General features: G+C 44.5%; 1 protein-coding gene, 2 long non-coding RNA genes and 1 other non-coding gene across 14 annotated transcripts; 1 reads left to right on the forward strand and 3 right to left on the reverse strand.

Annotated features, from left to right (window-relative positions):
• Window positions 1-2,039: 2,039 nt before the first annotated feature.
• On the reverse strand, window positions 2,040-11,818 carry LOC115276334. 2 transcript variants are annotated; one of them, XR_003901891.1, is made up of 3 exons: window positions 11,750-11,818; window positions 8,220-8,274; window positions 2,040-2,555 (listed from the first exon to the last, which is right to left on the reverse strand). It is a non-coding gene; the product is annotated as an uncharacterized LOC115276334 (long non-coding RNA). The 2 variants fall into 2 exon arrangements; XR_003901890.1 differs by lacking the exon at window positions 11,750-11,818 and adding an exon at window positions 11,365-11,525.
• Window positions 11,819-11,861: 43 nt separating this feature from the next.
• Window positions 11,862-27,860, forward strand: SLC25A51 (solute carrier family 25 member 51). Of its 10 annotated transcripts, XM_029920197.1 has the most exons (5): window positions 11,862-11,950; window positions 15,305-15,388; window positions 16,423-16,548; window positions 20,060-20,101; window positions 24,275-27,860. In XM_029920197.1, exon 5 carries the CDS (start codon window positions 24,316-24,318, stop codon window positions 25,207-25,209), a length of 894 nt encoding a protein of 297 aa, XP_029776057.1. In that variant the 5' UTR covers window positions 11,862-11,950; window positions 15,305-15,388; window positions 16,423-16,548; window positions 20,060-20,101; window positions 24,275-24,315; the 3' UTR covers window positions 25,210-27,860. The 10 variants fall into 10 exon arrangements, with proteins under 10 accessions (XP_029776057.1, XP_029776053.1, XP_029776058.1 ...); XM_029920193.1 differs by lacking the exon at window positions 20,060-20,101; XM_029920195.1 differs by lacking the exons at window positions 11,862-11,950; window positions 20,060-20,101 and adding an exon at window positions 11,958-12,181.
• Window positions 13,668-13,714, reverse strand: LOC115277168. Its single transcript, XR_003902273.1, has one exon. It is a non-coding gene; the product is annotated as a small nucleolar RNA SNORD42 (small nucleolar RNA).
• LOC115276262 lies at window positions 18,494-23,290 on the reverse strand. Its single transcript, XR_003901868.1, has 2 exons — window positions 22,946-23,290; window positions 18,494-18,941 (listed from the first exon to the last, which is right to left on the reverse strand). It is a non-coding gene; the product is annotated as an uncharacterized LOC115276262 (long non-coding RNA).
• Window positions 27,861-27,875: the final 15 nt, after the last annotated feature.

A 27,875-nucleotide genomic window follows, 5' to 3' on the forward strand; every position in this document is an offset into this window, starting at 1 on the left:
GGGGGATCCTGACCTAGCTTTCACCAAGCGCCTCATGTCAGCAGGGAGAGCCTATGGCAGGCATTCTGCTTCTACTGCAGTCACAGGACCTGGAGGTTCCCCTTTTAAGATTTAAAAAAAATTTTTTTTAATGTTTATTCTTGAGATAGAGAGATCAAGGGAGCAGGGGAGGGGCAAAGAGAGAGAGAGAAAGAATACCAAGCACACTTTGTGCTGTCAGCACAGAGCTCAACATGGGGCTCGAACTCAGAACTACAAGGTCGTGACCTGAGCACAAATGAAGAGCTGGCCACCTAACCCACTGAGCCACCTAAGTTGCTCCCTGCCCTTTAAGATTTTAACTGCAAGCTCTGACCCGCTCTCCAGGACACTCTCTCAAAAGTGCTTGATGTCACTTGACCAAGGGCCTAGCAGGGGCAGCTGGTCAGGCTTACCATTCACTCTCACAGACTCAAGGAACGGTGTGTGCCGAAAGCCGGCAGACGGGGCAGGCTGGCATTTGGAGTTGGCCTGTGGGTGCCCATGAAGCATCCTGGCTGGATCAGGCGGCCAGCCAGCCAGCTGCCACGTCTGTCTCTTCACCCTTCCAGAATTGGTTACCAGCAAAGACCACATGGGCCACGTTGTCCAGAGGGAGCCAGGACAGTCCAGAACCTTAGCTGTAGGAGCAGCTTCCAGAACCCCACAGAGACCTGCTCAAGGTGTCCCCCGGGCACAGGTAGCAGCCCCCAGCCTATCCTTCCCCTCACTTCAGAGCTGTGTCACTGCCAAGAGCCCATGCCAGCCGCCTATTGCTAGAAAAGTGTCCTGTAAAGCTCTGATTCTGTGTGATAAGCTGTGTGATGATGCATATTTAATGTGCAGCTTTTAACATGCAGTCGTCTTGTTGAAATGTACCTCATTGAGCACCACGTGTTATTTCTTTAAAATGCAACTGTGAAATCTAGTTTGATTGCTTTTTGTTTACAGAGGCTGAGGTTCTGCCATCATCCCTCTACAGTGGATTGTTACAGGAGAAACGGAACCTCCTGCTTCCTAATTAAGAGGAAGATAGAACTCTAATGAGTTCGTTAAATGAAAACAAATTAATTTGTTCAGCAAACATTTGTTGAGTGCCTCCTGGTCCTCAGACCTGGTGGATACACAGGAGAACAAGACCCAGGCCCTGTCCTCAGGAAGTTTCCAGGTAGCCTCACGTGGTGGAATTGGGGTGGGGAGGGTGGCAGAGGCTGAGGGGGCCCAGATGGGAGAATTGAATCTGCCTGCTGTGCTCAGGAAAAGGGCCTTGAAGGATGAAGGCCGGGTGGTCCAGGCAGAGTAAAGGCGCTGGGTTCATCAGGGCGAGTGGCACAGGTATGGCAAGGTGGAAATGGCAAGGCTGCTGGGTCTCCAGGGGCTTCATCCTATGGAGGCAAAAGAACAGAGCAGGGCAAGAGGAGGGGTTTTCATCTTCTCCAGCCAGGAAGCAATTCCCTGAGGACTTAGGGAGGTGCTGGATGCCTGTTTTCTGGAGGGGCGATTACCAAAGCAGAGGCACAGGGTCGCCATCACTTGCCCTCCCCCTGTCGTCGTGATGCCATCATCCTGGAGCCTGAGGTAGGAAGGGTGCGGGAGGGCCTGCAGCCCAGGCCCACCCTCACACACAGATCAGCACCTGAGTTTGCACTGGGTCCTCCCAGCACTCCAGGAAGCCTGCTGTGGAGTGACCCCTGACCCCCACCTCACCATGGAGGAACTCCCTGCCTCTCCTATCTCCTCTCTCCCAAGAACGTGGCCTTCTGCCCCGCAGCGGGCCCCTTCCTCCCCCACTGCTCCCAGGACTCAAGCTTTAGTTCTTTTCTCCCCTTCCATATTCCAGTGACCCCAAAGCCACTCCTCCAACTCCCGGTCCCAAGCCCCTCAGAGCACGCCCCATGACCACACCACATACACACATACCCAGGACCGGGGCAAGGGCAATGTCAAGTGCTCTGCAACCAGGAATTTCCTGAAGGGCAAGAAGAAAACATCTCTGGTGGTCGTCTCTAATCAGTTTTATGTTCTACGGAGGGTTTTATTTCTGTTTCAGTTCAACTTAACAATGAGTATACAAAAGGGTCTATGGCAGGCTGGTGACCTGAAGCAGGAAGCTGGGCACAGGAAACATCTTCAACCATAGTCGACAGGAAGCAGTGAACAGTCAGATGCCTGCCCCACGGCATCCCTGCACAGAAATCCAACAGTGCAGGCTGGAAATGGGGGCCCAGAGAGGGACAGGGACTTGCTCAAAGTTACACAGCAATTCCATCTCAACATGCCTCAGGTTCTTAAGGGGGACCAGTTCAGAGGGTCACCTTGGTCAGTGTGACTCTGGGAAGACTGAGGTGGGGGTGGGGATTCCTCTCGGACAGAGTTTATAATCCAATTCCCTCCTGACTGGGAGCATCCTAGACCTGCCGTGATTGTGTCCTCTCTAGGAGAAAATTTTGAAGGGGCCTTGGTCGGCCTGGGTGGCAGGATGTCACCAGTGTGGTTCTGGCGCCCTCATGTGGTTCCCTTCAGCATTGCAGCCAGCCCTGGGGGAGAGTAAGACAGCTCCAAGTCACCAGTCTTGTTATAGAAATAGAAAATGAGCCCATAAAAGGAATAGGCAGGCATGTAAATAAACAGCAGGCCAGCAGAGTGGTGGGTGATGGGTAGCAGAGACATGGTCATCAAAGGAAGTGACAATTGAGCTGGGCATTTTATGCAGGGAGTAAGCAACATCCCAAGGAGAGGAACCAGAAGTAAGCAAGTGCTGGGTAGGAGGCTTCCTCTGACTCCCAATCCAGTGCTCTCTCAACTAATTCACGCCAGCTGAGAAAGGAGGTCGGGCAGAGTGAGAACAGCTCAATAAAGAGCAATTTTATGCAGTATGCTTTTTAATTATTGGCTTTCTGATGATATTTACTCACTGAACTAGGTTTGTATTTGAGGAAAATGTAAAGAAGAAAATTAAAATCACCCTAAAGGCAAAGAAAAGCACTGTGAACATTCTGAAGTATTTTCTCAGCCTTTTTTCTGTGCATACATATAATTTTTTCCAGCTTTATTGATGTACAGTTGACATATAATACTGTGTAATTTTAAAGTGTGCAAACGTGATGATTTGACCCATGTATATATCAGGAAGTGATTACCACAAGTAGATTAGTTAACACATCCATCACCTCATATAATGACAAATTTTGTCATTTGTGATAAGAAATATCACATATGTGTGTAATAAGAACATTTAAGATCTACTCTCTTAGCTACTTTACAGTATTGTTAACTATAGTCACCATGCTGACTATTATGTCAGAACTTACTCATTTTAGATCTGGAAACTTGTGCCCTTTGACCAACACCTCCACGTTTTGCTTCATCTCCCAGCCCCTGGCAACCACCATCTACTCTCTGTTTCTAGGAGTTGGCTTATTTTAGTTTCTAAATATAAGTGAGGTCACACAGTATTTGTCTTTCTCTGCCTCACATTTCACTTAGCATAATGCCTTTAAGTTCCATCCGTGTTGTCAAAATGGCAGAATATTTTCTTTTTATGGCTGAATAATATTCCATTGTATTTATATACCACATCTCCTTTAATCATCCATCAAAGTATAAATCTAAACTTAGATTGTATACATTGCATTTTTTTTTTAAGTTTTTGATTCATTAAGTTTTCTCTACACACAGCGTGGGGCTCAAACTCACGACCTAGAGATTAAGAGTTGCCTGCTCTTCCAACCAAGCCAGCCAAGTGCTTCAAAATAAAATTGGGTTCATGCCACGTTTAGATAGTTTTATGTTTTATTTTCTATTTAAAATAGTGCTTCATAGGGCGCCTGGGTAGCTCAGCCGGTTTGGCATCTGACTTCTGCTCAGGTCATGATCTTGCAGTCTGTGGGTTTGAGCCCCACATCCAGCTCTGTGCTGACAGCTCGGAGCCTGGAGCCTGCTTCGGATTCTGTGTCTTCCTCTCTGCTTCAGATTCTGTGTCTTCCTCTCTCTCTCTGCCCTTCCCCCACTAGTGCTCTGTCTCTCTTTCAAAAATAAATAAACATTTAAAAAAATTTTTAAAGTATAGTGTCTTCCTGTTGTTAAATTGGTGATATGATTTTGTTTTCTTAGTTGCATGATATTCTGTTTTCACTCCTTCAAGTTTTTGTATAACCGGCTCTGCTGGGAATATCTTTGTTCAGAAATCACCGTCAAAAGAAAAATCACTGTCCATATTTTTGTCTTGTTCTTGGGAGAAACTCATAGAAGTGGCATTCCTGGTCAGAGGCTAGATACATCTTTAAGGCTTCTTGTCAGAGAGACAAGTGTGTCTTCCACTGGTGTGTCTGGGAGTGTCCTAAACCCTCCCAGTTACACTAGAGGACTTTAAGCAACTTAGACTTGCCTAAAATGTGAGGCATGAGCTAAGCAGTTTCCTTTCATAAAAGACAGCCTGAGCTCTGGCATGGGGGCCTGGGGGCAGGACAGGAGGCTGCCTGGGGTCTGCTTATAGGTGACCAATTGTCCCCATTGGCTAGGACTGTGGAGCTCTCCAGGATGCCCAAACCGGGGTGGTCCCAGGCAGACCAAAACGGTTGGTCACCCTAACTACCAGCTTCTAACATAACCCCCAGCAAGCCCCTTATTTGTGAGACCTCAGAGGCTGAGAAGGAGCCCTGCCCTCCTGGAGTTTGGGAGGCAGACAAGTGGAATAGCGGTCACCCCTACAGAAGCACTGGGGGGCCGGGCTCACACCCTAATTCCATCCTCTCTGGCTGTGTGACCTGGGCAATGGGTCAACAGCTTCCACTTCCTCCACTGTAAAATGGTATGAGGGATGGGGTGAGGGGGGCGCCTGAGTGGCTCCGTCAGTTGAGTGTCTGACTTCAGCTCAGGTCATGATCTCAAGGTTCATGAGTTGGAGCTCACTACTGTCAGCACAGAGCCCATTTCAGATCTTCTGTCCCTCTCTCTCTCTCTGCTCCTCCACTTGTGCTTTCTCTCCAAAATAAACATTTGGGGAAAAAAAGATGGCATGAGAAGTGACCTCCTGGGGTTACTGCAGAGATTACAGCATTAAACGAATACCCTGAGCACGCCTTAGCTTCAGCCCTCAGATCATGTCAGCCAGATCAGGTGAGTTTCCATGGGAAAGGTAGGGGCTGTTACAGTCACAGAATTTCAAAGGAAAGAGGGTCTGGGGTTCTGGGAGGGCCTCCTTTAGGAGGTGAGAATGGAGTACATTTTATAAATTAAAAATGCCCTAGCTCTACATCTGCGAAGTCAAGAACCTTTTCCTCTTCGGACTCAAGTCCAGGGTGGTTCTTGTCATTCCCATCTTTTTTTTTTTTTTTTTACTTTTTATTTTTATCTGAGAGAGAGAGGGGCAGGGGGGAGACGGGAGAGAATCCCAAGCAGAGGCTCAATTCCTGACCCTGGGATCATGCCCTGAGCGGAAATCAGGGGTGGGATGCTCGTGCAGCTGAGTGGCCCAGGTACCAGTACCCAGGTACCCTCTACCACCCCATGTTTGTCATTTTAATTAATGCTACACACTGTAGTTATTATTTAAACAATAAACATCTATTGTGTTTACTATTTAAACAACTACCACATTTGTTGTTTACTTCAGTTATACCTATTTACTGTCTTTGTTATTTGTTTGTTTGTTTTTAATTAAGTAGGCTCCATGCCCAACATGGGGCTTGAACTCATGCGATCAAGAGTCACACGCTCTACCAACTGAGCCAGCCAGACACTCCTTGTCTTTGTTACTTAAATATCAAATCTGTGCAGTGTTTTTACTGTTTAGATATCAAACATGTATCATGTTCATTATCTGTCCATCTCCACCCATGAGATTGTAACTAGAATGTTGACTCCACACACGCAGGGATCTAGGAGAGTCCCTGGCACATAGTAGGTGCTCAGTAAGTATTTGTTAAATGATATAACAATGATAAAGTCCCCATAGACGGTGGGCTTCCTCTGTGTGCCCTTCATGCTGCATTCACGTTGGTTTCCCTTGATGAGAGCCCCACCGTACAGGTGAGAAACAGGATCAGAAGGTGAAGGGAATATTAGGAAACACAGAAATTTGATTTAGTGGTGGCTGCCCAGAGCTCATGCTCTGTACGTCTTACCCCACAGGAGGGTCACAACCCACAGTGAGCAGAATAGAGAGGGAACCACATAGTCCCTTCTTCTCAGGAGCAAGAGAAAAGGGTGACATTTCGAGCTTTGGGTGACCCAATCCCTGAACTTTATTGTTCCCCTCCCTCCCCACCCCCACCCCTACCCCATGAAGGAGAAGGAGCCGTCTTGGGAAGCCTCCCTCAGGGACTCAGAGGTGGGACCAGCCAGGATCGCCATTTTGAAGAGGGATCGAGGCTCAGAGATGGGGAGAACTTTGCCCCGGGACACACCAGGAAGTGGTGGGTCTAGGATTGAAACCCAGGTATGCTGACCTGGCAACATGCTGCATCTCTGGTAAAATACAATTCCTAAGTCCTTCCTCTTGGAAATCTGGATTCAGTAGGTCTTGGGTAGGTGCTGGAAACCTGTATTTGTAACAAGTTCCTCAGGGAAATCATATGATCAGAGAGTCCTTCGTAAAAGGGCCAGTCTGCCAGTCACCATCCACGGGTCTTTTTCCCAAATGCTAAGCACCAGCTGCTCAACTGTGCTTCTGTTCTCAAAAATGGTGGAGGTCATAGGGTCCCAGCCTCACCTTTCACTAGGTACTAAATTCAACCAGGTCACAGGGCTTCTCTGAGCACACAAATTATGCGAAAATCGGAAGAAATAACTATCATGTAACTGCTTGGAAAACCCACAGAGTATTGTGCAAATGTTTGATTGCACAATCAACATTTTATTGACTCAGTTATTTTATTGACTCAGTCCTTGCTAGATAAAAATGTGTTTGTATTGCACAAGTATGTGTCACTTAAATACCAAGTAAGGTGCCCCATGATCAAATGCAGAGGTCAGCAACCGTTCTGAGCCCTGAGAGCTACCAGGGGGCATAAGCTCTGCCTGTAGGTATGCTTGGAACAAAGGCAAAGTTGGGGGATAGGAGCAAGATCAGGGAGAATGGGAAGCCCAGTGTCTCCTTCCTTATACATTCCTCCCCACTCCACCCCTGCCATCCTATGCTTAGTCTGGAGCCTACCTTGTTTAAATCCTAACATGATTGTGGGTCACGTCTTCCAGGAAGCTTTCCCTGATTGCATCTCTTCCAGGTAGCTTTCCCTGATTGCACCTAGAGCATTTTTGCTCTCCTATGGACACTCAGAGCCAGTCTCAGGTGCTGATGGTTTCTTCTTAGGGCCAGACCCCAGTTTTCCCCCTGGGTGGCATGCTCTTTCACTCATACATTCTTTTTTTATGTTTATTATTGAGACAGGAGAAACACAGCATGAGTAGGGGAGGGGCAGAGAGAGAGAGAGAGAGAGAGAGAGAGAGAGAGAGAGAGAGAGAGAGAGGGAGACACAATCTGAAGCAGGCTTCAGGCTCTGAGCTGCCGGCACAGAGCCCAATGCAAGTGCTCGAACCCACGAACTGTGAGATCATGACCTGAGCCGAAGTCGGCTGCTTAACCCACTGAGCCACCCAGGCGCCCCTCACTCATACATTCTTGAGCCCTGCAGGCCCCCGTGCTTCAAACTTTAGGTCACTATCATGAGTTGGGATATCCATTTAGAGCTGCTGTTTCCCAAAATGGCCTGAGAAGAATCACCTGCATTGTGTATTAAATGTACACAGGCCAACTGGCTTCTTCCCTGGAGATTCTTATTTTGTAGTAGGTCTGACTTGAGACTGGGGATCTATTTACCAACCATCTAGGACCTAGAATCTAGCTTTTTGATCTGTAAAGTGCATACAAATCACTAGATCTCAATAATACAGATCCTACTTTACTAAGAATAATTTCTAGGACACCTGGGTGGCTCAGTGGGTTAAGCGTCCGACTTTGGCTCAGGTCATAATCTCACGGTTTGGAGGTTCAAGCCCTCTGTGCTGGCAGCTCAGGGCCTGGAGCCTGCTTCAGATTCTGTGTTTCCCTCTCTACCCCTCCTCTGCTCCTGTTCTGTCTCTCAAAACAAATACTAAAAACATTTTTTAAAGGAGGAATAATTTCTAATTAGCCCCCAGGTGATGCCAGTGCTGCAGGCCCAGGATCATAGGCTGCTTGGCCAAGTTCAGGTGATTCTTACCTTTAGGCCCCACTGGAGAGGTCAGGATTTGGTGCTGGTCTCAACATCAGCATACCTGGGGAGATTTTAAAACATACTAAGGTCCAACAACCAACCAACCAACCAAACATACTAAAGTCCAGATCCCACTAGAGACCATTTTAAATCAGAATCACTCAGCATTTTTGGTTTGTTTTTTCAAGCTTCCCAGATAATTCCGAAATGATTATATAAGAATTATCGAAGGTTGAGACTCACTGATTTAGTGGGTCCCCCACCAGTGTGAAAATAAACTAATGAATAAATGGAATAGAATAGATCATCTCATGAACTTGTGGGGTAAAACCTTTGACTCCATTATATGCACAGTATATGCAAATCACATGAGTTGCTAAATCAATGGAGGCTTGAGAATGAGTGAAGGAGAAATGAGCATGTGCTGGAGTTCACAGACCAGCCACGGGGACAGATAGACTGAATGAATTCAAGGACACCCAAGCTTCCTGCCACTGCCATCCAGGGGCTGAGAGCACAGTTGGGGAACAACGAAGCATCAGGCCGTGAGGGCACAGCCAGGAAGAGCAGCAAGAAGCCTCTGTGTAAGCGAAGCGAAGCAGTGTAGGGTGAACAGGACTTTGTCATGAAGCAGGCAGGGCCTTCAAGGCACAGAGGACAAAATGTACACAGCTTGGAGGTACGTAAAAGAACACAGAGGGTTCAGGGAAGGGAACCAGCAGCGGCTGGCAATATGTCTGGAGCCTGGGGGTGTGAAGGGAAGGGACAGAGATAGGCCCCATGATTGCAGAGGCCTGGGGAAGTTAAGCTGAAGACAAAGGAAGGTCACCAACCCTTTGCTAGGGAATGACCACAGGTAACTTTTCTTGGCTCAGAGCAGCCAAGACTCCACTGACAGATTGGGTAAAGCTGTTTTTGTGGATTAAAGAGTCCATGGAGACTGAGGGCCCTAGACAACTTTCTAGAAAGCATTGGGCAGGGGTGGGGGAGTCAGAGGGTGTGTAAACAGTGATCCATCAGTAACATTCCTATGTCCCTTTTCCAAGACCCTTTTGAGCAAACACCCTTTTTGTCAAGCACTGAGTTGGAGGGCCAGAAACAAAGCAGGCCCTGGTGAGGCGGCAGTGGGAAAGTGATTCACCCTCATGAATTCCTATAACATATGGCAGGGGCTCGGAAGTGCCGCAGACTTTGTGCTATGGGGAAGCAATGGCAAGAGCCATCAGTTTTGCCTGGGTTGATCAGAGAAGGCTCTTCTGAGGAGGCTAAGAATCTTGAAGGGTTAACATGTTTAATTGGAGAAGAGTCAATAGTGAAAGGGGGTTGGGGAAGAGGCTTAAGGAACCAAGGATTTGCAAAACACTGAGAGACTGCACATGGCTGGAGCACAGAACGTCACTGGGCATGAGGTGGACAGTAAGGCAGAGCAGCCAGGACACAAACAGTCCTCGCGCCAAATTAGGAAGTTTGGACTGACTGGGGAGGCAAGAGAGAACCATTGGAGGTTTTTAACCTGAGAAGTTTTTAAACTGATTATGAAAGGTGGGTTCTAGTACCTTCTGGGATATTATCTGACAGCTAATATGGAGGCCAGAAGTAAGGGAACAGTTTAAGAAGCTGAAGAATGAATGAAAAAATTGGGTAGGTGAGAAACGAGAAATGAAATGCTAACTCTATTTACTTTTTTAATGTTTATTTTTGAAAGAGAGAGAGAGAATCAAGGAGGGGCAGAGAAAGAGGGAGACACAGAACCCAAAGCAGGCTCCAGGCTCTGAGCTGTCAGCACAGAGCCCAACATGGGGCTCGAACTCACAGACTGCGAGATCATGACCTGAGTTGAAGTCAGATGCTTAACCAACTGGGCCACCCAGGCGCCCCCCGAAACATTAACTTTATGCTGAATCCTGAGAAAACAAAGGGTTTTCTTCCAATCTTAATATGCCCAAAAAAGAGCCGATCAAGGGCCTAGGGGATTCTGACCAGGAACTAAGACTGGAAGGGAAGAGGCCTGCACTGTGGCCGACAGCATGAAAGAAACAGGGGCAGGGCTCCAGACACAGGTGTTCCGTTGGCCTGGGATTTCCTCTCTTTTGAGTAGTTGTGCCCCAATTGTCTATTTAATTCAATCTTTTCCTCCTCTTTAGGTTTTACCTTAGGAGACTAACTCCATCCTAATCTGAAATGAATGCTTCTGAAAATGCTGGGTGCTTGCCTGATTTATTTATTTTTCAAATAATACATCTGAAAAGAAATTCACACAAGAGGGGATAAACAGAATTTTGAGTTGAATGCCCTGCCCCAACTGTTGCCTGATGTGTCATTTCAAACCTTAGCCTTGTCATCATCTGGTGGAGCCCCCACATCTAACCCTGTGCACTAATTAGATGCCAAGTGCCCATGTCTGACAGTCAAGATTTGCCTATCAGACCCTGCCACCTGACCTTTATAATCTTATCTCCTGCTACTCTGACTTTCTCCACTAGTCCAAATTCCAGTCATTGAACCCAGGCCCCGTTCAAACACCTCCTACCCTCTGAAGCCATCCCTGGTTCTCTCCCAAGGGGAAAAGCCCCTCAGGCTTCTGAATTCCAGAGTCTTTTGTTTTTAGTTTTTTTATACCCTTTAGTAGACTCTAAGCTCTCCCAGGGGAGCTGGGGTATGAACAGTGGCACACATCAGGTACATGAGGAGAGTTTCCTGAAATTAGGAGTCACAGTCTCCTACACCTGAAGCAGCAGTTAAACAGCCAGCCCGAGCAGAACAGACAAAATTTTGGAGTCCATCGCTGCAAAGCACACTCTGGACAAGTGGGCAGGGAAAGCCACCCACCTAGAGCTAATCCCTGACTGCTGCTTCCATCCAGGGGAAGTTGCCTCTTGGACTAACTCATATCCTTCATACATATTTCAGCAGCCCCCTGAAGCGCTTCTCCTCTCCAGGCTGACCTTTCGCCTCTTCTTCAACCCCTCACACCTCTTGTGTTGCCTTCCAGTTTACAAGTTAGAGTTAGGTCATAATTCGTGGTGATTCCTACAAGAACCAAACGATACACGTAAGGCAAGCATTACTTTTCAGACAGGGATTTGGAGCTTAGGAACCAGTGAACTTGTCCAGGGTCACTCCCAGAAGGGTCAAGGCTATATTACTCTACCTAAGCCTCCTATCTCCAGGTGCCGTAGAGTCTGAGACCTGCAGTTGTCTGAGGAAACCGTTTAAACGTGATTTGTACATCCTAAGGCATACACAGGTGATCCTCTGTGGCCTGCGGTAACGGTAGCTGACAAAGGCCCCTCGGAGGGTGTCATGAAATCTACAGAGGCACTTTCAATGCTTGCCACGCCCATCTGTCAATTTTCACTGACTCTCCCCTAGGCTGTACGCTGGAGAACGCGCTGGCTGCTTGCGGTACGGCAAGGCCACCGTATGGCGCCGAGGGAACGGGGTTCTCGCTAGTGGAGACCCAGTGTCTTATAACAGGTGTAATGGAAGACCCTACACCTGCCCCGCGGGGCCCAAGAGTACTTGCTCGGAGTCACCTGACTCTCCGCGGCTTTAGGGAGGAACCTCGCTACCGCTACTGCCTCACGTGATCTGGCTCGGGCGGTGTCGTGCGCGTCACGCCCCGCCCCGCACGCCGGGTCGGTCAAGGTCTGCGCCTGCGCGGCCGCTGGCTCGCCGGCTCGCCTACTTGCGGGCTGGCGGCTACCGCGCGCGGAGCCGGACGCTCACTGCAGTGGGTGAGTGCAGGAGGCCGGCGAGGGGACAGCACGGGCCTTTCCCCTGGCCTGTGCATTGAAGGAGTGGAAGCACGACGGACGGTCTGAGGAGGCCGCCCTGCCCCGGCCCTCTGGCGCAGACGCTGGGGCCCACCCCTACTCCGCGCGCCTGGTCGATCCCGCGCGCGCGCCCTCCCGGGTGGGGCCCGAAGCCGCAGGAGCAGGCGGAGGCGCCGCGCGCACGCACGCAGGGTCGGTTCTGCGCCCACGCGGCTCCCGGCCTTCTCGCCGTCCCCCGACTTCCCGGGGCTTCGCGGGGTGGGGGGTGCGGTCTGGCTGCCGGAGCGAGTCTTTCTGACGAAGGATACTGTGTTCTGTCGGACGCGCCTGCGGGGGAGGTGCCTCGAACTGTGGGCGGGGAGGAGACGGGTTTTGCCTGCGGCAGGGGAGAGCGGCGCTGGGACGCCGGAAGGGCCGCTGCCCTTCGGGGTCTGGGATTCCAGGCCCCCGGAGCCTGATGAGTGCTGGAGACGGAAGGGCCTTCGGTGATCCAGCCCAGTCCCTCCCCCTCCCCTTTATCCCAGATTGGCGATATGGACTCTCAGAGGGCGGTAAGTTCAGCCACAGGCAGTGCTTATTCTGCGACTCCATGTTGCCTCGCGTTGTGGGAAACAAAGTTGTACACGGGTTTTGGGAGCAGGCGGGCGATGTTGTTCATTATGAATCTCTGTACTGATTATTTAGCAGAGTTTAGCTAGGTGAAGCATGTCAATACCTCAGCTGTATTTACCCTTTGGACATAACCTTTATTTTGCCCCGTCAGCTGTGCACAGCTGGTCTTAATTCCCACCCTCTGTTTCTCTGTCACCAGTGAAAGCCCTGAAAGTGTATGTGTGGTGACCTTGCGGGTTCGAGCCTCCTCTGCCCTTGCTTGGAAAGGATTCAATTAAGTTAAAAGGTTCCAGAACTGGTCAGATTCCCTAGTGGTTCCAGAGCACAGGTTAGGCACTTTGGATCTGGAGTCACCCGTAGTGTGTCTGAAGAAAAAAAGTCAAAAGCTGTTATCGCTGACTGGAGGTATTTGGGTTCTCCTTTGATAAAGTAAACCTAGAGAATTGGATTTTTAATTTAGGGACATAGTGTATTGTAGCAAGATATTGTCATAGCTAGGACTGGCACCCAGACTGATCTTGTTCTAAATGCTGACTCAGACCTGCTGACTTGTGCGAGTTCACATCCTTTGAGAATTACACTTGCCTTCCCCCCAGTTTTTGCACAGAGACCTTTGTGCTGGGATCACATTTGGGTGTTGCTTGTCCATGTGGGCTGTAAACTATAGTGCGTGTTTACACTTTATACTGTTGGATTATGCAGCAAAAGTTTGACACTTGCAGTTGCTTGAAAGTCAGCTTGTTAACTGTGCTTCCTGTGGATCAGATAGGTTGAGTGTTTTGGGTAGCAAATAGGATAAAATTATGGTAAATAAGTTTTTCAGGAAAATGCACAGAATTATTCATGTTAAGGAACTGAAGTATAGAGATCAGTTTAGTAAAGAAATTTAGTCATGGTTGCCATATAGATAAACATTGTAACATTCTAAATTTCATTGCCTCAGAATACTGTGTATACCATCCTTGCTTCTATTGCTAAATTAAGAACCTATTCATACCATCCTGGTGCGTAGGATGAAACTAGAGGGAAAGCCTTAGTTTTACTTATTTTTCTTTTCCCATGTGCATCAGTGGTTTCTTTGAAGACATCATCAGTCTCAGGAGGTTAAAATTTAGAAGGAAAGTTTTATATCTGTGAAGTCTAGGAGGGTTTCATTACCTTCTCTTCTATATCCAGGTCTGTTCATTTGAGACTCTAAATGAACAGTGATGTTCTTAAAATGGTTAAATACAATGGTCAGGAAACGCTAACTTCTGCGAGCCACAGTTTATAACAGTCTCTGTTATTACAAAGAGTTGTGACAAACTAGATGAAGTCACTTTAATTTGCAAAATTTTAGAAAGTAAATTATTCCAGGGGCGCCTGAGTGGCTTAGTAGGTGAAGCATCTGACTTCGGCTCATGTCATGATCTCGCAGGCTGTGGATTCCAGCCCCTTGTAGGGCTCTGTGCTGACAGCTCAGCCGGTTCCCGATTCTGTGTCTCTCTCCCTCTCTCTGCCCCTCTCTCACTGGCACTCTCTCTCTCATAAATAAGCAAACCTAAAAAGGAAAAAAAAAAAAAGGCAAATCATTCCAGTAAAAATTAAAAGTGAACATGGACAAAATTTAGTTATTCGGGTGTACAGATAACTTGGTTTGTATTATCAAGTAATAGTAGATTGTTAAACAGCTCGTAGGTGGCGACTTTAGAATTTAAAGTCTATTATATATTTAGTATGTAGATGAAATTTTTTACACTCATAAATTGCTACAGTATATTATATAATCACATATACATTAAACGGAGTAGTCTTGTTAATTTTATTTTGTTTAGTCCTGAGACTGAATAAGAGCAAGCCATTTTATGGATGTAAAGCATTTGTATGCAAAGTTTTTAAAGTGTTGGTTGACCTTAGATTGACAAGTATCGGACTTACAAGTTTTTAAATTCACGTCTGTCAGCTAAAACAGTAAGAAGTAAGGATGTAGAAGACTAAGTGATTAATAATTATCAAACTCTGTACCCTGGCAAACTTCTTCTCAAGCATCTTTAGACTTTTTTTTTTAAACGAAAAATGCCATTGGCTTCTTTAACTGGTTAGGTGCACAAAACGTACAAGGCAGAAGATGTGTTTTCAACAATTTAAAGGGCTATGGGTTTTTTTTTTTTTTTTTTAATTCTCCCCAAGTCATATAAATATCCACAAAAATAATGCGTGATGGAAAGCTGTCATATACAAGAAGTTGTATCCTGAATTCAGGGAAGCAGCTGTTGAAACAGGAATTAGCATAATTTAACATTTGAATGTTTGGGGTACCTGGCTGGCTCAGTGAGTGGAGCATGAGACCCTTGACCTCAGAGTTACCAGTTGAGCCCCACATTGGATGTGGAGATGACTTCAAAAAATAAAATAAAATCTTAGAAAAACATGAGTCTTCAGATGCTGCATGGCACGATGCTGTAGTCTATAATGACCCAAGTACTGCTAGGTAGGAAGGAGGAAGTCTGTACAGCTTTTAGCAACAATGCTTTTCCAGAAAAACAAATCAAAACAATGCAGTCATCAAATCAAGGATGCTATAGTTAGATATCAGAGCTATGGCTTCTCATACCTGTGCTAGAAGATCCTGTTTCTCCAGAATGGACCAAAACAGGGACTTAAAAAACATTTCTTTATTCATTTTAAGTTCTGTGTTTTTTTCCCCTTCCCCCTGCATTTCAGCATGATGTAGCAGAAAGATGGCTACCAATGGCTATTTTATTTTTCTTTCTGTGGCAAGACTGTCATGGAGCCTGGATAATTCAGGTTTGTATGCATCTCTTACCTTTGTCCTGCTGTGGTCAAAAAAATGGTAATGGACTTTGTATACTCAGCGTGCCTCTTTGTTCTCCCGCTAATGAAGATCAGCTTCAGGGTGTATTTATCATTGAATCTTTTGTGACTGGAGGACAGTTGCCAGATATTGAGATCTATCCTTGTCTTTACTGTGGGCCAAGAGAAGAGCCACGTGTGCTCTTCTCCTGAGCATAAATATAGGATATAAGACACGCAGAGCTACAACAGGCTTGGATTCTGGAGCTGGGTGTGTATAATCCAAATCAGAGCCACTGTGTCGAAGAGACGGGACATGATACAGATGAGGTAGCTATCAATTAGACCAAAATTCTCCACAGAGGTTCTTAAAAAGTAGTACTAGAAAGTTCTGGTCAAAGGAAAATGTGTTGCCTTAAACACTCAGATTATGAAACAAAGAATAATAAAAATAAGCATCGGGGCACGTGGGTGGCTCAGTCAGTTAAACGTCCGGCTTCGGCTCAGGTCATGATCTCGCGGTTCGTGGGTTTGAGCCCGGGTTTGAGCCCCGTGTCGGGCTCTGTGCTGACAGCTCAGAGCCTGGAGCCTGCTTCTGATTCTGTGTCTCTGTCTGTCTGTCTGTCTGTCTGTGTGTCTCTCTCTCTCTCTCTCTCTCTCTCTCTCTCTCTCTCTCTCTGTGTCTCTGTCTGTCTGTCTGTCTCTCTCTCTCTCTCTCTCTCTCTCTCTGACCCTCCCCTGCTCACGCTGTCTCTCTCTCTCTCAAAAATAAAACATTAAAAAATATACATATAAAAAAATAAGCATCTAACTCGAGAAATTAGAATACAATAAACCTAGACCTAACAAGAGAAAAGAGATAAAGAGGAAAAATAGTAAAACTGGTAAATCTAAGAGCTTGTTTCTTGTTGGGATGGGAGGAATATAAATTTGGCAGACTGCCTGCCCTGCTCAAGACTAGAAGTATTTTTTAAAAATGGCAACTACTATATACGATGATATAAATAAACCAGAATTTTTTTTTAAAGGGAATCCAGTTACCAAAATTGACTCCAGAAGAAAGAACCTAACAGACCAGTAACAATGGAAGAAATTTGAGAAAGTTACCAAAAAGCTACCATCCCCCAAAACACCAGGCCCAGATGATGTTACAGGTGAATTCTTTTAACTTTCAAGGAAAAGGTAATTTTGATAAGATTTAAATTGTTCACCAGCGTAAGGAAGGAAAAGTGACAGATTCTTTTTTACAAGGCCAGTGGAACATTGACACCTGAACTTGGCATGAAGATGGTACTAAAATTGAAAACCTGGTATGTTTTAGTGATGTGCAATTTTAAAATATTAGTGGATGGTATCTAGTGATATGTTTAAAAAAGTATTTCATCATGTCCAAGGAGGATTCATTCCCATATTATAAGGACACGTAATTAACAAGAAATGTGCTAATATTTACACCAAATAAATCCATCAGAGAAGAACAGTTCATCCACGTTGAGCACCCCTCGTGCTCTCTACTACTCTCCTGGATACTTTACATGCAGGAACTCAGTTAATTGAGCCAACCTATAAGGTAGGTAACATCCTTATTTTATAAATGAGGAAAGTAAGTCATAGAGACATTGAAGGTCACACAGTGGGTATGTGGTAGAGCTGGGATTTGAACCCAGGCAGTTAGCTACAGCTCTTAAATGTTATAGTGGCTCTGTCTCTATGATCATCTCAGTAGCTCCCTGAAAGCATTTCACCAAAATTCCTGATTTAGTGGTGGTGGGAGGGGTTGAGGGTGGTTGAATTTCAGTAAAACAGGAATAAATATATTCCTTTCCCATGTTTGAAAACCCTCTAAACTCTTACCATTGATCATTAGTACCAGAAAAGTCGAATCCAGTTTTAATGGGAAACCATTTCCTAGTAAATAATGGGGTAAAGGGGCTTAAATTATAATTAAAGATCTACTAATTCTTAGGATGAGTGTAGGATGGAGTTTTGGGGTTTTTAATGTAACTTGATGAAATGTGATAGCGTTAGAAAGACATGCTTCACTTCATGTTTGCAGCACAATCCTAAAGGTGTGTAGGGAGAGAAGACAGAGATTACTTGAGTGGGTACAGATTTTATAGGGACCAGTTGGATCAGTAAACATTTTTGTGTCATGATGCTGTTTCCCTGCAAACTCTTAGGACTTGGATTATAAATACTCTGATGACAGCTTCTTGTCTCTCATGCCAAAAACCAGTGTTGTGTTTAATGTTAATTCCTAGCACAGTTCCCAGAAATGTCAAGAAAAGTATAAAGAGGGTGCCTGGGTAGCTCAGCCGGTTTAGTGTCCAACTCTTGATTTCGTCTCAGGTGATGATCTCACAGTTCATGAGACAGACCTGTGTTGGGCTCTGCACTGGCAGCACAGAACCTGCTTGGGATAGTCCCTCTCCTCCTCTCCCCTCTCCCCCTCTCCACTCACACCCTTTCTTTCTCTCAAAATAAATAAACATTAAAAAATATATATGGGGTGCCTGGGTGGCTAAGTAGATTAAGTGTCCGACTTTGGCTCAGGTCATGATCTCGTGGTTCTCAAGTTTGAACCCCGTGTCAGGCTCTGTGCTGACAGCTCGGAGCCTGGAGCCTGCTTCCGGTTCTGTGTCTCCCTCTCTTTCGCTGCCCCTCCCCTGCTCATTCTTTGTCTATCTCTCTCTCTTAAAAATAAACATAAAAAAATATAAGGACATTCATTATTACCATAATTTAATTTTGTTCAGGAAGTATTTGTGACTCTAATAAGGTAGAAAAAAGACACATAAAGGAGAAATAAAAATAATTTGTGGTATTGTATATAGTGCAAGCAGAATCAAATCCAGTCCAAAAACCTGAGGATTCCCTAAATTGCCTGGTTCTGACCCTAATACACAAGAACTGGTAGCTTTTTCGTATGCAGACCAAAAGCAGTCTGAAAATTAACTGGAAGGAATCAGCCCATTCATAAGAGCAACCAAAAAGATAAACTGTCTAGACCTGAGAAATATTAGGTATGTATATGAAAAAAAAATGTTTAAATGCTACGGAGGTTTGTAAAAAGACGCAAGTAAGTAGGAAGACCTCATATTCCTGCAAAGTATGGTTTAATTTTGAAAAAGTGACAGTTCTTTAATCTGTAAGGTCACTGTCTCTATAAAATACCAACAAAATTTGGGGGAGGAATATGACAGATACACTGAAGTTTGCCAGGAAACTGAGAGTTCTGAGAGTAGTATGGGGCAGCCCTACCAGATGGTGACACGTGTGCTGCCGCCACGGCGGGTCAGAGCAGGCTGGCTTGGCGCTAGAGCCGGGCCGGGCCGCGCCCAGGACGGAGCGAGTGCAGAGGGACCGTGCCTGTGCGCGGTCAGTGCACGCAGGTCGTTTCCGGAGGTGTCTCGTCTCCGTGCCTTGGGCCTCACTCTGCCGGCCCACAGATCACAGGATGGATGATAAAGCCAGGAGAGGGAGGCGGCCGGGGCATCCTCGTTCATAATTTTAGAGCAACGATGGCCTTCTGAGGACATTACAAAGCCTAGGAGCAAAGATGAATAGATTCAGTATCCAAATTGAGAATTTCAGAAGCACAAAAATGATAAAGCAGAGGAAGTATTTGCCACATTTTGATGAATATAACTAGGATTGATTTTTTTAAATCTATAAACAGATTTTACATATCAAAATTTTTTTCTGTCTACAGGAAAATGGATAACATGAAAATTTAGGTTAAACAAATTCAAATGGTCAGAAATGAAAAATGCTGTATTTTAGTCAGAAATTTTAAAGGATGGGAGCCTGGGTGGCTCTGTTGGTTAAGCGTCCAACTTTGGCTCAGGTCATGATCTCATGGTTTGTAAGTTCAGGCCTCACATCAAGCTCCGTGCTGACAGCCCAGGGCCCGCTTTGGATCCTCTGTCCCTCTCTCTCTGCCCCTCCCCTGCTCATGCTCTCTCTCTTCTCTCTCCCAAAAATAAATAAAACATTAAAAAACTTTTAATGACAAAATGAGATTTTTTTTTTTACCCAACAGATAGGCAAAAATTACAATTTAATACCTAGTGCTAGAAATGGTATCAGAACTGGTACACATAATTTAAAGTGTAAATCATAATTTTTCTGGGGGCAGTTTGGAGTAGCTATCAAATTGTACTTGAGCCAGCGATCCCATTCTAAACATTTACCCTCTAGGTAAACTTGGAAGAGTTCACCCAAGCAAGGTGTATGTACAAGGCTGCCCAATGCATTATTCTTTAAAAAGAAGAAAAAAAAAAACCAAACCTAAACAAAAAACAGGTACTAAAATAGAATAAATGATATATAATACATCCAGTTGGTAGAATACTGTGTAATCATTCAGAATACTGGGGTATCTCTGTGCTGTTGTGCGTATCACTAGTGGCAGGCTGACTAGTAAAGAGGCCCTCCATGAGTCAGGCAAGACCCTAAGAGCCCTGAGCCAGGGCAGTGAGCCTGGAGCAGGGAGATGTCGATTTATTTAATGGACTTACAGCTTTATTTTCTCTTTAAAAAAATAAACATGCTTTTTTAAATGTTTAATTTCTAATGTGTACTTTTTTCTTAAAAAATTAATATGTGTTTCTTTTGTGACTTTTCATTTAAATGATTCATTTGTTTTATTGGATCTACAAACAGCCCAACTCCAAGGAATCCAGCCTCTCTCAGTTGAGCATACAGGTGACTTCATAATTTAACTGCTTTGATACCTGACGAAACTAGAAATAGTTCCTCTCTCTGAGCCAGGCCGCCCACTGACTGCATTGCAGTGGAACACATTTTCCTGCCCCATTGAACCGATTGACCATAGTGCTAAGCAGTGCCGGAGGGGGTGGACAGTGGACGGTTGCGTCCTTGGCACATCAAGCTCTGCTGGTGTAACTAGGTGACTTAGTGGCAAGAAGTTTCCTGACCCCTTTTAGGACTTTCCTTAAGGGCAGAGTTTGGGCCTGCCGTGGTGTCCAGTCACAATTTTTCTCAGCTGAGGGCAAGTTTATCTTTTCTAGTAGAAACATGGAGCAAGCCAACTGGAACTCCAAAACAAAAAGACTCTGGGCCAAAGGTTCAGTGTTACATTTAATTTTTAGTGTAGTCTGTCTTGTGGGAAGATCCTGGCGCGAAGGAAAATAGCTTGGTTCCATTTGTTTCACATGAGAAAGGGAAGAATAGTACTCCGTGTCAGAGGGTCTTGGGATCTTCCTGAAGGTCTCTCATAACACCAGTCCAAGCCTGCTTCCCCTTCCTCTGCAACCCACCCATCTCCCACCCACACAGTGATCTAGAAGAACTTACTGGAATAATTCCTCCTGAATGTGATACCGCTGCTCCTTTGACACAGGACCTATGCCTTAGTCTGTGCTGCTTTCTTTTGCTGAATGTGCTTCACCCTATTTGCCTACGTGTCCTGTCCTGCCATGTCAGACCACTAGTTAATGACCTCTTCCTCTGTGGGACCTTTGTATACCTTGTGCACATTTCTGTGCTTGGCGTTCATCACACTACAGCCTAATTGCATGTCTTATCTGCCGTGAGGCCAGGTTTCTTTCTTATCTCTAGTCTCTGACATGTAGGACAGTGCTAGGAACATGCAAGGAGTTGAGTAAGTTGGTTGCATTTAATTTTTATTAGTATGCTAAGAGGCCAATGTAAAATCAGACAAAGAAAAACTTCCCAACGAAAGTAAATGAAAGTCATTTTGACAGTGTTCTCCTAGAAGTCTGAAAGAAACAAATAGAAAATACATTCTTATTAAAAAGGCTGACATTTGTTGACTAGATCCTAAGTGCATTGCTCACTGTGCCCCCAGCGTTGGAGTTAGGACTCGTTAGTTGACACTCACTTGGATTGTGCATGGTGGATGACATTGACCTCAGTTCTAAGTGTGGAAACTGAACCTCAGAGAGATACAGTAATTTGCTTACTTTGAAGCTGTCTCACTGGTCTGTCACTGTTGACCTTTTGTTATTTTGAATAGAGCTTTATTATTGTCATTATCTCATCTTTTGAAAACAGTTGAATAGGTTGACACAAATTTAACTTGAAAAAATATAGTAAAGAGGGGCCCCTGTGTGGCTCAGTTGGTTAAGTGTTTGACTTTGGCTCAGGTAGTGATCTCACGGTTCATGGGTTTGAGCCCTGCATCAGGCTCTGTGCTGACAGCTCAGAGCCTGGAGCCTGCCTCGGGTTCTGTGTCTCCCTCTCGCTGCCCCTCATCTGCTTGCACTGTTTCTCTCTCTCAAGAATGAATAAACATTTAAAAAGAAGGGACTTGGATGGTTTATGTGGCCAATTTTATTTATTTACCATTAAAATCCTACATGTAGTGTTTTTATGTGTATGGTAAAAAACACATTATGAAACTTACTGTCCTAACCAATTTTAAGTGTGCAGTTCAGTAATAAGTATATGTATACGGTTAAAGAACACATCTCCAGAACTATGTGGTCTTACACAACTGAATCTGTACCCATTAAGCAGTAACTCCGTTTCCCCTTCCCAAGCCCCTGCTGACCAACATTCTACTTTCCGTCTCTTTGAATTGGACTACTTAATGTAAGTGAAATCATATAGTACTTGTCTTTTTCTGACCTTTTTTCCAGTTAATATGTGGGAGCACGTGACAAGATTTCCTTCCTTTTTAAGGCCACATAGTGTTCCATGTATGTTTGTACCACATCTTGTTGACCATTCATCCTCTCGACTGTTGTGAATAGCATGCCGTGGGCGTGGGTGTGTGCACACCTCCTGGAACCTGCTTTCGGTTCTTAGGGATACATACCTAGAAGTGGGAGTGCTGACTCATGCTCTGTTTTTAATTTTTTGAAGAACTGTTCGTCGCTGCAGCATATTGCATTCCCACCAGCAGTGCACGGGGGTTCACATCTCTACCAAAACTTTTTGTTTTCTGGGGTTTTTTGAACAGTAACCATCCTAATGGGTGAGATGATCTCGTTGTTTTGATTTACATTTCTCTGATGGTTTCTATGTCGAGTATCTTTTCCCATGCCTGCTGGCATCTGAGCATGTTCTACAGTTTTGTAGGTCTCATGTCTGGCTTAAAAGATGGGTGGAGTCTCCCATCTTATATCTCCTTTGGAGAAATGGCTGTTCAAGTCCTTTGCATACTTTTTAGTTGGGTTATTTAATTATTTGTTGAGTAGCCTCATAACTGTGGTCTCGTACTGTTGAGGAATTAAAATCAGTTTAAAAGTATTTTGCCTTTGGAGGTGTCTGGCTGGCTCAGTTGGTGAAACCTGCAACTCTTGAACTTGGGGTTATGAGTTTGAGCCCCAGGTTGGGTACAGACATCACTTAATAAAATCTTTAAAAAAATTTTTTTTAGCCTGTTAACCTAAATATAATAAAATTGCCAGCTAGTCCCCCAGTAAAGATTATTTCTGGGCTGTAGGACTGTTCTGGATGATCCAATTACTTGGATCCTTTTGGGAAAATCAGACAGATGATTGGCAAGGGGTGGTCTTGCTATTTTAAAGAAGGAGGTATGTTCTCGAGGGAGAGCCTTACCTTAGTTTTACTCAGTGGGCTAAGCCTGTATATTTAGGCTTCACATCTTGAGCAGTCTGAGATAGGCACTTTTTGTCCAGGGCTGCCTCCCAAAATCCTTGCCATCCTGTGGCATGATAGCAGGCATGTGAGCTCTGGAGTCAGACTTAGGACGCCAGCTCCACGTTATTTTCCGCACCTCAGACAAAGGAGAATGTTGGTTACTTTGTTGGTAAAACTGGGAAAATAATGTTTACTTGCTGGAATTGTTTTGAAAATTAAATAAGTGAAAGTGCAGTATATAGTATGTACCTGCGGGCCTTCTGTGACCCAGTTCTCCCAGCCTCTGCCTCCCAAAGTGCATGCTCCGTGTCCCTTCTGTATAGCACATTTTTATCATACAAGGTATTTATGCGATGGTATTTGTTTTCCTTGGCAGTCTCCTATTAAATTGTGAGCCCCTTGCTCTTTTGTTTGTTATGTTTTTGTTTGTTTTTTTTAAAGTTAGGCTCCACACCCACTTTCGGGCTTGAACTGACCACCCTGAGATCAAGAGTCAAATGCTCTACTGACTGAGACAGCCAAGTACCCCATGAGTTCCTTGCTTTTGAATCTCTAGCAATTTGTAGACAGCCTAGGTCAGATGAGACACTAATTAAAGTAAGTGTTAGGGAACAGGATGAATAAATGCATGTTTTGCTATTTTATTCCTCAACGGAGGACTTTGAATTTTTTCACAAGGATAATGGTATATTCCATTAGGTAGTTTATAGCACATATGAACTATTCCAGGAGTTCACAAACTTTTTGGTGTCTCAGAACCCCTTTATGCTTAAAAAGTATTGTGGCCCCTAAAGAGTGCTTATTTACGTAGATTAGTATTTATAGTCTTAGATATAAAAACAAAATTTTAAAATACTTTAAAATATCAATGATAAACCCATTGCATGTTAATATGGACATGTTTTCATGAAAAATAACTATTTTCCAAAAAAGTTAATGAGAAGAGTGTGTTTGACGGTTTTGCAGGTCTGTGTAGAAGATACGGCCTAAAAGGTAGTCGGAGTCTCCTCTATGTCTGCTTTGAGCCTGTTGGAGAAGTTGTTCTGGTTAAAGTATAAACAAAATCCCGCTCCCCACAGATACGTGACTGGAAAGGGGAGGACCTCCTGGACCCGTGCAAGGGGCTCCGGGCCCTCCAGGGCCCTCAGCAAGCACTGTACCAGCCACTCACCTGGCCTAAAAGGAGGGAAATGTAGTAGTGTTCCAGAAGCTAAAGGGTTATGGAAAAGTTCCACATGTTTAACCCTATATATAATGGTTTACCTATTGTCGTTTTGTTATTTGTAGGTTAAAAATATCCTTCATGAAGAAGAAAGATCTTAAGCAACATGGTGGATTCAGAAGCTCATGAAAAGAGGCCGCCCATCCTGACATCTTCCAAACAAGACCTGTCACCTCATATTGCAAATGTGGGTGAAATGAAGCATTATCTGTGTGGCTGCTGTGCAGCTTTCAACAATGTAGCAATCACGTTTCCCATTCAGAAGGTGCTCTTTCGGCAGCAGCTGTACGGAATCAAAACCCGGGACGCGGTGCTTCAGCTGAGGAGGGATGGCTTTCGAAACTTGTACCGCGGCATCCTTCCCCCACTGTTGCAGAAGACCACCACGCTGGCACTCATGTTCGGGCTGTATGAGGACTTATCCTGCCTTCTCCGGAAGCACGTCAGTTCCCCGGAGTTTGCAACCCGTAGTGTGGCAGCGGTGCTTGCAGGGACAACAGAAGCAATTTTCACTCCACTGGAAAGAGTTCAGACATTGCTTCAAGACCACAGGCATCATGACAAATTTACAAACACTTACCAGGCTTTCAAGGCACTCAGATGCCATGGAATAAGAGAATATTATCGAGGCTTGGTACCTGTTCTTTTCCGTAATGGATTCAGCAATGTCCTTTTCTTTGGCCTTCGCGGCCCCATTAAGGAGCATCTGCCTACCGCAACCACCCACAGCGCTCATTTGGTCAATGATTTTATCTGCGGAGGTCTGTTGGGTGCCATGTTAGGAATCTTGTTTTTTCCAGTTAATGTTGTAAAAACTCGCATGCAGTCTCAGATTGGTGGGGAGTTTCAGTCTTCTCCCAAGGTGTTCCAAAAAATCTGGCTAGAACGGGACAGGAAGCTGACAAATCTTTTTAGAGGTGCTCACCTGAATTACCATCGGTCTCTCATCTCTTGGGGTATAATCAATGCGACTTATGAGTTCTTGTTAAAGATTATATGAAAGAAACTGTCAGTTAAGTCCCATTTATTAACTGAATAAACCTAAGAAGAATGTAGTTTGGCCTTGTTCCTAATTGGCCAAATACAGGTTGGTGTCGTAAGTTCAGGGCACAATGAATTATGGGCAGAGCTGTTTTCCTTCAGCACCAACAAATTCAGAATGAAAGGATGTAATAGGAAATTTTAAGGGGTTTTTGGTTTTGTTTTGTAATCATCTAAGAACTTGAGGGTAGTTGCCTGGTTAATAGCTGTCTATCTGATGGCTTTTGACAAGGAAAGCTAATAGCCAAGATACAGTTCTTTTCCCAAAAGTCCTTAAACCTTCTGTATTGAAACAGTGGCCATGACCAGCCAGAGAAAAGGCTCTTAGAGCCCTGTGAATTCTCAGGCTTCCTTCTCTTACTCCATTTCTTGCTTCTCTTTTAGGAGGAGTTGCAAAGGGTGGTCTTCGTTAAACATAAGCATAAACGTGGTAGGACAGAGGAGAGAAAGGGCTTTTCATGATCAGTCGCTTGTGTTAGTTTCGAAACTAAGCATCTGTGGGGATAGTCGTCATCCAGACTGCTCAGGTGTGGTAGGGCCGACCCAAGCAGCTGGTAAAAGCACCCATTTTGCTTTCTGAGTTGGAAGGTGTTATGTTTAGTTCTGAATGTGACCTTAAACCCTTTGAATACCCTTATGTTAATTTCACTTATTGCCAAAAGATGGGGGAGACTTATGTTTCATTACAGACATTTCATCCTGTGAGGAAATTTCACATTAATTGCATGTGGATCAAACTCTGGTTAGTTCAGTTTTGTGATTATTTGTTGCCAAATTTATGAAGAGCTTTGGGAGTTTGGAGAGTGTTTTCACTTTGAGTCCTAGTTTCTCATATAGAAGTGCCCTGTTCTCTTGAAACTCTTGTTTTAAAAAAAGATAAATACTTGCATACTATTGCATTTTTGAAGTCTGTTAATGGGACTCTGGACTTTTCCCTCCTGGTTTCCATGTGTTAAAAAAGAGAAAAAAACCTCAGGATAGCTTTCACTCCACCGTGTTAGTTATCTTTTTTACTTACTCTTGGAAATGGAAACTTCTATTAGGATTTTTACATTTTGGGAACCCAGTTTTACCATTTTATCATTAAAGCAGTTTGAAGTGGTAAAATCTAAATCAAGATATTTAGGGGGTTAATTTTAAATGCTATACGTTGGTAATAGCTGGATAGCATAGTCATCCCTTACACAACACAGAAAAACTTCCTTGTCGAAGGAATCAGATTTTAAAATCTTTTGTCCTGATCACTAAGGCAGAATGCCTGTTTACCAATTGAATAACTAATAACATTCTAGAAAAGTGGTTTATCATAAGTCTTTTAAAAATCCCCATCTGTAAATGTGGTTAAAATCGCTAGCCAACATTTGACATGGCAGAGTAGTTAGGTTTCTTATGACCAGGTTTTCCTCATTCTGGGTAACTGCATATGAATATGTGCAGACACTGACCAAAACAAAATCAGGGTCTCCGCTGGTAGTTTACGCAGTTTCTGGGCAGATAGTCCAAAAGAGATGTTTACCTCTAAATGCACTGTGGCTGGTCACATAAACATCTACCCACAAAGGACTGGGAAGCATTATTAAGCATTTTCCAGGCAAGAATGAGGCCCAGTAGCGTCACAACAGCCCTGTTTGAAAATACTGTGTTGGAAATGGCAGTTTGCTTTGAAAACCAAGATGCAGATGTGAGGATTTCAGAACACAAGGATTTGCCACCGAATAAACGTGAGTAACATCTTTGGCTTATTGAATAGTCTGTCTTTGAAGTGGGTTGAGTTTCGGGACAGGAATGACAGAAGCACTGGTGCCTGAGCACAGCAAGCGAGGCGACCTGGGAGCTGGCCTCCTGTTGTCTGCACACTCCAGTCAGGCTGTAGACACCCACGTTCTACAGCACTTTTGTGGAATACAAGTGAAGTGAGAATTTGAAAGGGGGATGCTTTGGTTTCTGCAGTCTCAAACCTGTGGCATTGAAACAAATATTTTTAATGATTTTAACTCATAATATATTTGGATTTCTTTGTCACTTTTTACAGCTTTTGAAGACCAAACTGCAAATATATTACCAGGGATGGTTTTGTGTTGTCCTATAGACTTTTTAAATTTGACAAAATTTAGCAGAACTTGATTGTGGTAGCCAACGCTTTGTCCGAACCTTGAAAGAAGTCAAAGTGTTATTAATAAGAGATTCTAACTATTGCTTTTTTACCTTCAGTGTGAACTCGTAATAATTTTGAAAAGGCAAACATGATTAAATAACTTTATCTGAAGAGCTTTAAAAGTGGCCTTTTTGTTACATAGTTGGCACAGACGGCTTATGAACACAGGGCCCCTCTGGTCCTGCCTCCCATACTTCAGCTCTGATGCCACCAGGAATATGTTATGGATTCTGTATTTAACATGCTTAGGAGTGGTATGAGCCCTCAGGACTGCATCACAGAGTAAACACAACCTTTATATGGTGGCAGATTTGTGTCTTTGTTTCATTTATGGTTGGAGATAGTTGATGTTTTTGTCTCAAAAACCAATATTCTTCTTACCTTATGGTTGTTATGTAATCACCTGCTGTATATTGTAAACTGTGCAATAAAACATAATTGTGTATATAGACTCATCTTTGGAGACCCGA

This window comes from Suricata suricatta, chromosome 13 (genome assembly GCF_006229205.1).
Source record: "Suricata suricatta isolate VVHF042 chromosome 13, meerkat_22Aug2017_6uvM2_HiC, whole genome shotgun sequence".
In the NCBI taxonomy this organism is placed as follows: domain Eukaryota; kingdom Metazoa; phylum Chordata; class Mammalia; order Carnivora; family Herpestidae; genus Suricata; species Suricata suricatta.

Bases quoted from the DNA above. Each gene is read 5' to 3' on its own strand.
- SLC25A51 (XM_029920197.1), top strand. From the start codon at position 24,316: ATGGTGGATTCAGAAGCTCATGAAAAGAGGCCGCCCATCCTGACATCT.